At 40.8% G+C, this 11,971-nt stretch overlaps 1 protein-coding gene across 1 annotated transcript; it reads left to right on the top strand.

Moving 5' to 3' along the window:
- On the top strand, positions 1-1,638 carry LOC136942987 (endothelial PAS domain-containing protein 1-like). Its single transcript, XM_067236086.1, has 5 exons — positions 1-25; positions 199-295; positions 445-548; positions 773-934; positions 1,404-1,638. Exons 3-5 carry the CDS (start codon positions 446-448, stop codon positions 1,550-1,552), a joined length of 414 nt encoding a protein of 137 aa, XP_067092187.1. The 5' UTR covers positions 1-25; positions 199-295; position 445; the 3' UTR covers positions 1,553-1,638.
- The last annotated feature ends 10,333 nt before the right edge of the window (positions 1,639-11,971 follow it).

Below are 11,971 nucleotides of genomic sequence, written 5' to 3'. Positions count from 1 at the left end.
ACGGGATGCCTCACCACAAACAGAGGTAGGAGAACGCTCTCTTCTTACATTTAAGTCATTTAGCAGAAGCAGGGGGAAATGAACCTCATGTGCCTATCGACTTCTGTGGTCAACTACTGTCCACAGAGGTGTGGTGCAGGAGTATGGTTAATTGGCAGGGCTCTCATCTTAGTGGTGTGTTGTGTGTTTGCTGTGAAGGTCCATGGAGAACTTTGTCCAGGCTTACAGAGGTATGAGCCCAGCCAGCCAGGCCATGACCAACAACTTCAAACGCTCCTTCACACAGATGGCTGTTGTGAGTTTCTCATTCCGACTGAATACTTTGTTTTTTCTTTTTTGTTTCTTTTTACATGTGATTTACTGCGCAGACCACTGTGACCGTCACTGTTAACAAACAGGAGTTGTGTTTGTGTGTGTGTGTTTTGCCTCGTGTGTGTGTCCCAGAATGACGCGACCCCCCGGCAGGCCCTCAGAGATGACCTGGAAGAGGATGAGGAACGAGAGCTGTGCCGTTCTGGATCGTTCTCTGAGCGCCAGCTCACTGGCAGGTATGGCAGCACCTCCACGATATATTCCTGGAAGAAGAAACGAAGAGAGAAAAAACACTCCTAAACATTTAAAACTTTGACAATCATATTGTTTCCAGTGCGAGAGACAGGAATTAGAGATTCTGGCCTAGCCTGGGATTTGTACACCTTTTATAGACATGGTGCAGACAGAATATACAATATATATTTTCTTTTCTTTTCTCTTTTTGATCTTCTTCCATCAGAGCCAGGTATGTACAGGCAGGATGACCAGCATCTTTGCCCCCTGCAGCAGCACAGAGGTTCCCAGTGTCCAGGAAGTTCTAATGGTGTGCCCAAGAAAACCTTCACTGAACAGTGCTGCAACCACTCACAATACAACGGAATGCCTTCTAACAAAACAGGAGGTATGTTTGAGAGCAGTTTGCATGTTTGTGTGTGTGTGTGTGTGTGTGTGTGAGAGTGTGTGTGTGTGTGTGTGTGTGTGTGTGTGTGTGTGTGTGTGTGTGTGTGTGTGTGTGTGTGTGTGTGTGTGTGTGTGTGTGTGTGTGTGTGTGAGAGAGTGTGTGTGTGAGTCTGTCCCTCCTCTTTGCTGGGATGTGGTTCACTGATGTTATTGAACCAGTCTCAAACCTGTTAGCCAGGTTTGAAGGATTATGACGTTTGACTTAGGCATTTTTGGAATTTAAAAAAGGAATTGCATGTATTTATATATATATATATATATATATATATATATATATATATATATATATATATATATATATATATATATATATATATATATATATATATATATATAGCAAAGACCATTGTTGATTTGTGTATTTTTATTTTGGTGTGTGTATTTGTGTGTGTGTGTGTGTGTGTGTACAGGGGTTGCCAGTCGTCTGTTGGGCCCATCGTTTGAGTCCTACCTGCCTGAGCTCACCCGCTACGATTGTGAGGTGAACGTGCCCCTGCAGGGCAACCTGCACCTTCTGCATGGACGTGACCTGCTGAGGGCCTTGGACCAGGCCTCCTAAACCCTGGCACTGTCCTCCCCCCTGCCCACCCCAGACCCTGCCCCAGACCCTGACCCTGCCCCAGACCCTGACCCTGCCCCAGACCCTGACCCTGCCCCAGACCCTGTCCCCCAGATCCTGCTCTGCCCCAAACCCTGGCCCCCAACCCTGGCCCCATACCCTGCCCTGTACCCACCCTGCCATGCCACCTACACCATGGCTCGCCTTAGATCTCCCTAGCCCTAGAAGTAGCCCAAGCCCTAGCCCCATCCTAAACCTCAACATCCAATCCCAGTTCTCTTCTTTGCTAGCCATGGCAACCAAAACTCCCTGTGTTTAACCTGTGTTAACCTACCATAGTCTGTCCCTTCTTACCAAAACCAGACAGTTTATACCCCTCCACCCCATCCTACTGTATAATGTATCAGTAGATGACAGCGGCCTTGATCTGAGTTGCTCATCTTTATCTCAAAAATATATACAATACATGTATTATTTTCAGTTAGTCTAAGTCTATTTTTGTTACTAAATGTGTCTGTGCTTTATTGAATATTCCCATATTTTTTAATCAGGGGAATATAATATTACCTGTATCTACCTTTCACCATCTCTGCCTTTCTCTCTCTCTCTCTCTCTCTCTCTCTCGCTCTCTCTCTCTCTCTCTCTCTCTCTCTCTCTCTCTGTCTGTCTGTCTGTCTGTCTGTCTGTCTGTCTGTCTCACCTGTAAATGCCTCCCGTTCTACATACCTACCTGCCGGTCTCCCTGCCTGCTTGCTTTTTTGCTTGTCTGTCTGTCACCTATCTGTTTTGCATTCTCCTTCTCTCTCTTCCTCCCTCTTTCTCTTTGTAAGTATATTTGTTGCTTTGTCACAAGACAGAAACTACAGTAACATACATTTTGCTTAAAATAGAAATCCTTTTAGTTCAAGGTTTGTTTTGTAAATTTTATTTTTGGGGTTTCTCATTTTGTTTTCATTTCTGATTTATTGATACCTGTTTCAAATTCTCCCAATAAAAGTAGTTAATTTCATTTTGAAAGGTTTTTAGGTAATGTTTTTCACTGGCTTGGTGAAGTTTTTTGGGGTTGTTTTTTGTTGGTTTAATCACCTTGTCAGGACATTGATGTAAGTCAGACTCCATGTGTCTTCTCATTAGATTGTTAGTCATGCACCTTCAGGGAGGTTTTTGTTTAAGAGAGAGAAACTCAATATAAAAATTCAGATACATTATTAGTTATTATATTTGTTATAATACTTTACAGTTTTATCTCTCTCTCTCTTTCTCTCCATTTGCTCAGTCTCTCTCACTTTGTTTTTCAGTTATTGTCTTTGTGTGGTGACCACTTTTGAAGTTTGATTTTAGATATGTACACACATGTATTTAAAGGCAGAGGCTCTACAGTTTCAACAATGTAATGTTGAAGATAGTGTTTGACTGTTTGTGTGCCTTGGTACTTTGTTGTATGGACCCAGTAGATGCAGACCAGATTCCTTCGTGTTTTAGACCTATTCCATAGTGATGGTTTCTCTTTATGTTTTGTGTGGCATTTATTTTAATTTTTTTCAGAGTTTATTCAAAGGTATATCAAATTATATGGCAGGCCAGTAGTGTTCTGTTCTCACTTTAAAGAAGACAAAGAAAACGATAAAAAGATAGATTAAAGACATTAAGAGTTTCACTTTCGACATGTAGCATTTTCAACATAGAAAACGAGTGAAATTACCACATTTAGTCACTTTTATTCGTATCTAATTCATCGCTGCATAATAGATATAACCGTCTTGCATGTGTAGAGGCAAACTGTGTATGTTTTTTGATCCTCTTTTATTAACACTGTATTTTGGATATTGTTCGTTTTCATGCTGAAATAATCTTTCAAGTTGGTTTATAGCCATATTATGTGCCTTACAGTTTTATACAATTTCAACCCTGTGTAATGCCCTTCAAGATTGTGTCGTGTTCCATAGAATATCCTCATCTGAACACACACACCACTTGCCTTTACCGACTGTGTTGCCCTAGTTATTTGATAGCCCTAAATGCAAACAAACCCCTAGACCAGATTCAGTAGTCTCCATTAAAGTTTTGGAGTATAGCTACACTGCATTAGAAAAACACAGATTGAGGAGTTCTAGAAGGTTTCGAGAGTAAAGGTTAAAGGTCAAAGCACAACAGTGTGTTGATGTTGTAGAATGTCATGGAATATTAGGATGTGTTATGATCCTTGTATACAGATACTAAAGGGGAGTTACCATTGAGGTTGTTTTACTGAAATGAATTAAAACCAACTATTGAATACTCAGGCACATCTAATGTTAGCTTGGTAGCCATGTTATGTCAGAAAAAATTGCAGAATCTCAAAGGATCACAGGGTTGATCTGTGTTTTATACAATGCCACTGTATGTTTGACAGCTGCCCTAACATGCAGGAATAGGATCAGATCAATGAAGCAGAGCAGAGGGAGAGAGGGATGTAAAGGTATAGATGGAGACTGATCTGTGAGATAGAGAGAAAGTGCGAGAGCATTGCTCACCTGTTAGTGGCTGATAGACTGGAAAAGAGATTTTGCTCAGCCTGCCCACTGATGCACAACTCTCCCCAGCTTCTTCCAGCCTCTCCACTCCACAGACGGCTGAGCTTAGCTCATATCTCTTCCTCTCTTTCTCTTGGTCTCTTTCTCTCTCCCTCTCTTTTTCATTTGTCTTTCTCTTCCTCTTTTTATCAAATGCATAGCTCTCTCTCTTTCCCTGTCTCTTTATCTCCCCATTCTCTCTCTCTCACTCTCTCTCTCTGAAACATGCCTTTAGTAACGGCCTTGGCCATGGCTGTCAACATCTGTCCATTTATACAGAGACAAAACACAACATCCAACTTTAATGGAGATGTCTGCAGGTCCTCCAAAGACATTAGGAAAAATGCTTCTTGTTTTCTTTGAGCCAAAGTGAATGGAATGTGGGGCATTTTGTTAAACTGCCCACAGCCCAGATAACCTAAACACAAGGATAATATGAAAGGATGTATCATTTTATGTATGTATTTATTTATTTAATTGGTAGAACAATAGGCTCTGAATCTTTGCAAATAACTGAGAAAATTTGTTTCAGAATCATTGGATTTCTCACAGTAATCTGGTGGGTTTTACAGACCAACTTAGTTAAGCCGCATTAATAAAAAAAAACATCCTAGTTTAGAGCCACTCACACAGCCTAACCCCCATGACTGATGGCCGTCCCAATATTTGCCTTCTTTATATAAAAGTTGGGTTTAAATATTACATTATTACTTGAATTATAAACTATACGAACCAAAGTCAGATAGGTGGCCAGCTCACTGCCTTATGAGCCACACTGCAGGGCTTTGATCTCAGAAGGTCACAGAGATGAGATTTAAATTCAGTTGTTCTTCTGTATGTGAATTGAGTAGGCTGCGTGGATGTCGAGACGTAAAACAAAATCAGATGGAAGCTTTGTTCCAGTACTGGCGTGGATGATGTCACACTTGTAGTGTTCAAACAAGCAAACAAACATCAAATCACTAAATGGTCTCATTCTGTTTACAATTAGTCATTTAGCAGATGCTCTTATCCAGAGCAACTTACAGTAAGTACAGGGACATTCTCCCCAAGGCAAGTAGGGTGAAGTGCCTTGCCCAAGGACACAACGTCATTTGCACAGCCGAGAATCGAACCAGCAACCTTCGGATTACTAGCCCAATTCCCTAACCGTTCAGCCACCTGACTCCCTGTTTCCTCTTTAAAGATAATTTCAGCATGAAAGGGTAGTAAATAATGAGTTTTTTCTTGGGATTATGTTCTCCTTGGATGTCTTTTAGTTATATTAGCTGGCCCTATGATTTTATCATCTGCTAAATTCATATTGACATTATTATATTGTTATTATTATTATTATTACTGTATGGGGAATTTAACCGGTAAGAAGTTTTATTTCTGCACTGATATCTTATTAAAGCATTGTGATCTTTACTCATGTAGTGTTGTCCTTGTTTTGATAGTACCAAATACTTTCACTTTCATTTAAAAATGAAAATTTTCATTTCAAATACTTTGTTTGTGTGTTTTCCAACTGAATGGGTTTGAAAACAGACATCTGTTGGCACTTTGCTTGATGTTGAGTTTTGAATTACTCTAATCCTCTAAAGTAAAGAGTGGTTGAAACTATTGGTTGAATCTATGCTGTCATAGGTTTCCAAAAACATAATTCCTTTCAACTCTCTGGAGTGTCAAGCTCTTATTTTAGTCTGACAGCATCCCAATTACAGAGCAGTGAGAACAAGACGTCTCAATGTTTTTTATTTATTCTGGAACCAATCCGTCACCATAGAAGAGCACTGATATGAGGGATTAATATAAAATGTATATGAAAACCGTTTACAATAACAGTTTGGGTATGAAAAGCCTTCTCTTCCTTTAAAATGTTCCTGGGGTATTATTGTAGCTATTGAGGTCAGCTATGCCACTGTAGCCAGCAGAGAGAGAGAGAGAGAGAGAGAGAGAGAGAGAGAGAGAGAGAGAGAGAGAGAGAGAGAGAGAGAGAGAGAGAGAGAGAGAGAGAGAGAGAGAGAGAGAGAGAGAGAGAGAGAGAGAGAGAGAGAGAGAGAGAGAGAGAGAGAGAGAGAGAGAGAGAGAGAGAGAGAGAGAGAGAGAGAGAGAGAGAGAGAGAGAGGAGAGAGAGAGAGAGAGAGAGAGAGAGAGAGAGAGAGAGAGAGAGAGAGAGAGAGAGAGAGAGAGAGAGAGAGAGAGAGAGAGAGAGAGAGAGAGAGAGAGAGAGAGAGAGAGAGAGAGAGAGAGACCCTGATGGGTCTGGAACACAAACACAGATTTGTGATTCTTTGTGTGTCTTCCTTTCTTGACCAAGCAACTGGGAAACCTGGTCCAGAATTCCATTATTGTACGCTCTACAAGATCTCTCCCTTTGTCTCGGTAGACTCAAACACTTTTATCCTTTTCTTGCAGTGAGTAAACCAAACAGGGGAGCGGCCGGGGACTAGACCTCAGCAACATCCCCTCACTGTTTCATAACACTGCTTTCAGTCTCTGCTGTCAGAGAAGTCGGTACTTGGCAGTACAACCAAAAGACATCACTCGCACACAAAAATGTAGCCTTTCAGCTGTTTTCAATCATGTTATGATTGTCAATACATAAGCAAAATCATCACAAAGCTCTCTACGTTAATCAGATCATCCATAATTATGTCCTTGCACAGAGCAGTTACGGGTGCTTTCAATACAGTTACATGTATGAGGATAGTTTCAGAAGTTGTTTTATGATCAGGGGCACCGACTGAGTTCAAATTGAGAGTTCTTTGCTGGGTTGATTCATCATGGCTAATACCAAGACGCCCCTTATGTTGTCTTCATGTTGAACAGAAGCAAGGAACTTGGTTCATGCACGGAAGCCATTTGATGTTTTTGTCACTTAGTCAATTTAGACAAACATTTACAAAAGTTAGACAAACTTTTTGTCTGGTTAACAAACAGAGTTCCGGGAATTTGCTTGTGTGTTTTTTCTTTAACTGGCAAATAAAAACTCCCGACTGGTTTCTGACAATGAAAGAATTATTGTGACCAGAAGAGACCAGGCCTATGAGTTCAACTGTAATTCAATATAATGAGGATAGATTATTTTGAATGCGAAGGGTTGTTCCCTTCATGATTTAGCCACTCCTTGTTAAGGACCATCTTTACCCCGTTTTGGGAACACTTTGTGAATTCTGTTTGTGTTGCCCACCGTTCTGGTCCAAAAAACAGACACTGTCTCATGGATCATTAGTTAAAGAGAGCCCAACCAGAGACTACACTGAAAAGAACCTTCCATCATCAAGAGCTCTACTTTTGGCCAGCGTTCTTTGGGATTAACTGCTTCGGGCCAATCCAGGCCAGGACTGTCAAGAAGTCCTCTCAGGCACAATACAGACATTCTCTTCAGACACAATGGTTTAACTTGGATGTTTTGATATTCTGTGATCATTAGTATTCTACTAATAGTACATATCTACTTGTACAGCACTGGCTAATGACATATTTCACTGGAGATACTCCTAACTCTGTTTATGAACCCACTGTACAGTACTTACACCCCCATACGCCAGCAAATAGCCATTGAGTACCTTGCCCCAGCAGGGGGCGATGTTATGAAACTGGGGTGTTAATGCCGACCACCAGGTTTCCTGTCGGCTTCAACCAGCCTGTCTTATTGGCCTAACCCCTATCCTCCATTCCATCACACTGTCCGGTTTTCTGAAACTGGATTAATACCGCTCCGTCAGGCCAGAATCATTGGAAGTGATTATCCGTGCGTACATAACGAGCAACCCCATTCGATCACAGAGGACTGGGGACAGGGACTGGCATGGGGCTTTCCCACAGTAGCAGGGACTCTCTGCCCCAGGACAGTGTGCTCCGTCACAGGCGTCCCCCTCGTCCTCCCCCTCGTCCTCCCCCCCGCCTCGTCCTCCCCCCCCAACCACCAGAATCTCCAGCAAGCAGACATGGCAGCGACTGTGATAGCAGCCAGGGAGAATGAGTTAGAGTTAGAATGTCTGGTCGGTTAATGACAGGATAGAAAGTGTGTGCGCATTTATTTTTTAGGGGGCCTGCGTGTGAGGGTAGGAAGAAAGTTGATGTTGCTTAAAGTTCACGAATTGGATTGGGTCAAAAGACAGGCTGAATTGACTTCTATGATGTCACCATATACATAAATGACTGTAAAATATTTTTGTAAGAATGGTATTCCTTTGATTTGAAATCCAACCATCCATCCATCAGATTAAAAGGAACTGATGTTGGCTGAGTCTAACTTAGAGCCGACAGGGTCAGAATGAGTTTGCGTGTACAGGGGAAGCCAAAACCTAATGTTTTCATTACAGGCGGAAACTAATGATTGTGTGAGAGAGAGGTAAAGACAGAGCAGAGGATGGGTCCTAGATCTGACGTCACTCATTTACGCACACAGCTTTCAAACAAGGAAAGCTTCTGTAGTACCCAACGCTGAAGTCTCTGATCTGACCTTATCTAACCGACTTTGTTTGAACGAACAAAGTGAATGGTGATCATTGGAACTTGATCTTGATAATAAGAAATTGAAGCTCACGCAGTACAAACAGAGACCTAACCAAACAAATAACGGTCAGAGAAAAAAGTTGCTCATATTTTATGAAAAGCAAGTTGTAGCATATTGCTGTAACAGGTTTTACCTTTGTACTCAAGAGGACCACCCCATCCGAGTCATAAATAGGAATGGAAAAATCACTTTTCAATCTCATCCTGTGTGTTGACCCCCTGTTCCTCCTGTGGGAGGCTGTAGGGTCCCAGGACAGTGGTCGGCTGGGCTGATCCAGATACTCGGGGTCCAATCCCGGAGCAGAGCTGTTTTCTGATAGTCGGATCCCAACGCCGCCTCTATCTCACTGTAAACAAAAAGCCCAGTTTCTCATGGTAGCAGTGGATTAAAGCCAACACAGCAACCAAACACAGCCGTTAAGATCCTAATGGCGATTCTTTGGTCTTTCCCTAACGCTTCTATTTGTTTTATATTATGGTATTAATAATGTGGACACCCAGTCAAAGTAAACAACATTCTAATGCACCATACACAAAAATATCACCGATGTCTAAATTGTCTGTGTGTGAGTTTTAAAGGTTGCTATCAGTAACTTGTCTGTAGAGAAATTCCTAAGAACTTAACATGTGGCAAGATTGTTATACACTAATTCAAAGAAATTACACTCTAAAAGCAAATAAATATAGAATGCTTTGTAACTATAGAACCCTCTTACTGATAGCAAAAAAGTCACATAAAGCTTTGAGGTTTCAGATAATGTTTTATTCTAACCCTATATGTTTCGATATGGAACACCGAATTATTCCAAGGTTCTACGCTGGGCGGATTCTTCCATTGTTATGATTTGTTACGTGAAGCATCCTATGAGTATCAGGAAGACAAAGTCATTACATAATCTCAGGGTCTTGTTCTACAATTCAGAACTCACTTCCAGGTCAGGAAAAGGTCCAAAATATGCGCTGAGAAGACATCAAGTGAGTATATTCTGTCAATATAGAAAATAAATACAGCTCATGGAGGAAGGATATCCTTTTAGAAATTAAACATAAACAAATTCCTTCAGCCATAAAAAAAAGTTGCCTTGTGTTTTTTCTAGTCTGTTTCCTTGGTTATGTAAACCCTGGTGGATGTAAGGTGGATTATGAGAACGTACTGACATGTCGCCTAAACCTTCCATTTCACACATTTACACGTTTAAGCTGACTGTGGCTTCCGTTTTATAACAGTTACCATTTTCACACAGAGGCAGAAATAATCCTTATCTTGTACTAGGGATTCGTGGTTTTGGCGGGGGGGTGGGGTGGTTAAGGAGAAAGTTGAAATCTTATTCAATACAGATACTATCTGAGAATTAGAGGAAATCATACTTGCCAATCATTGGAAAGGGGCTTATTGAAACAAAAAAAGTGAGAGACAGTTCTTATCTTACTCCACTCCCTGCCTTATCCTTTAATCCCTGCCATATCTGACATAATTTACCTCAATCCTCCCAAACTGCATAAGACGTACAAAACTTTACACAACCTACAATGTAGTTCGTTAAGTTTCCACTCTCTTGTGCATCCTATCTCTTCCAGACATCGTTCTGCCTTGAGCCTATCCTGTGGTGACCTTCTGACCTTTTGTCTGTCTGGTTCACCCTGTGACAACCTACATACCACATGGTTGTGAGGCTTCCTGGGGAGAGCACTATGACACAAGGACCCGACAACAGGAGAAGTAGACAGCACCAACTGCACGGCAACCACAGGGCCCACAGTTTCCTGGTAGGTATCACAAGCACTGAGTTTTCTCATGAGAAACTTGGCTTACAGACAATGCACTTCTCTTTCGGTCTATAAACAGTCGGCCTATAAATTACAGTACAGTATGTCTTTATGTGTGTGTGTGTGTGTGTGCTTGATGTACTTTGAGAAGCGTGAAGTGTGCTTTGGAAGTGAGTGTAAACAATATACTTCAGACTCTACTCAAGCATAAACTAAACAAATCTTATATTAACATTCTGAAACTGAAATATGACCCCTTTCCGGTCACTAGAGGGATTGATGTGTGAGTTTCTGTTTGTTGAGGATTCCATAGTTAGCTGGTATGAAGCCATTTTAAACTGTGGACTGGTGTGCCATCTAGTGGCATATAATTATCCCTGCACGAACAGACTTTAGTACTATATAAATACTGTATAGTAGCCTTAAAGTAGCCATATTTCCTATGGTGAATAGAATGTTTCATATTTAAGTCTAGCTGCCATGCTACTAATATATCAGTGTCAACGAATGGTTCATAAAAGTATTTCCTTTTTCTATCTAACAATAAATTAATTCAAGGCAGCTTCTCTATCAACTGCCATGGTATTTGTGAACAACCCACAATAGTGTGAAAAGGATATAAAATGCAATTCATGAAATAGAACTCGCCCCCAACTTGCAAAACGACCATATTCAAGACACAAAGCTATTCTGATGCTAATCCTTTGCCACAGTGAGTTGTGCTTTTGAGGCAGGATGATAATAAATCACCTTAAATCAATTGTGATTTATTCTTGCATTTCAATTAGCCTATTCAGTGACAACAAAGTTAGAATTCATCAATGGGACAGTGGCCAGTGGGCACCAAGGTCTAAGGGACAGAGGTTCACGTTGGTATTGTCCCATATTAGACATTCTCTGGTATTGTGAAGTTTGTGGTGGAGGACAGTCATAATTCTCTTTAGACATGCCTGTCTTTTTAAACAGATTGTTAAGGAAAGTGTCTTAAAAGCTTATTTGATTTGCCATGGTTTTTTAAACTGTTGTTTGCTATGTGTGACAACATGAACGAATTATGTGCCTAGCTACCTCTGCATATGGTTTAAAAAGTACGGAGAAAATATTTGAGTAAGAACTTGGCTCCGTTTTTTGCGCCATCTGCGAAAGTTTACTTTTCAACTGACTTCGTGTTTTTGCTAAATGTGAATGTCCCCACTTTAACAGAGGCAGCAACAATAACCATATATCGACTATTGAAAAGTAATTGTCCAGTTTTAAATGTATTAAATGGAGAGTGTTATCGCAATCGTATTCTATTTCTTGATTTTCAAAATAAAATGTGACTGTGTAATTTTTTTGTTGCCAAAAATACACCATTTTGAATGTGTCTAGTTCAAAAATAGTCCTATATATACAAATGTATGTCATATATTGACATGAAACGTCCATGTTGATTGGTCTACAACAGTATTGTATCACTTGTAAAAAGTGTATGCAAAATCATGGTAGATAGACAAGGTGAACATTCATCACGATTTAGCCAGAGTTTTAAAATTACCTTTATTTTGAAGGGCCGTAAGCTTCACTGTGCACAACTTTCGTCGAGCCAGTGCCA

The sequence above is a fragment of the Osmerus mordax genome, chromosome 5 (genome assembly GCF_038355195.1).
Source record: "Osmerus mordax isolate fOsmMor3 chromosome 5, fOsmMor3.pri, whole genome shotgun sequence".
Taxonomy (NCBI): Eukaryota; Metazoa; Chordata; class Actinopteri; order Osmeriformes; family Osmeridae; genus Osmerus; species Osmerus mordax.
This window is presented reverse-complemented; position numbering and strand designations above follow the sequence as displayed.

Excerpts from the sequence above, each read along its gene's own strand:
- LOC136942987 (XM_067236086.1), top strand. The coding sequence starts at position 446 with ATGACGCGACCCCCCGGCAGGCCCTCAGAGATGACCTGGAAGAGGATG. Across the intron at positions 549-772 it reads GAGCGCCAGCTCACTGGCAG|AGCCAGGTATGTACAGGCAG; the intron begins GTATGGCAGCAC and ends TTCTTCCATCAG. Across the intron at positions 935-1,403 it reads GCCTTCTAACAAAACAGGAG|GGGTTGCCAGTCGTCTGTTG; the intron begins GTATGTTTGAGA and ends GTGTGTGTACAG.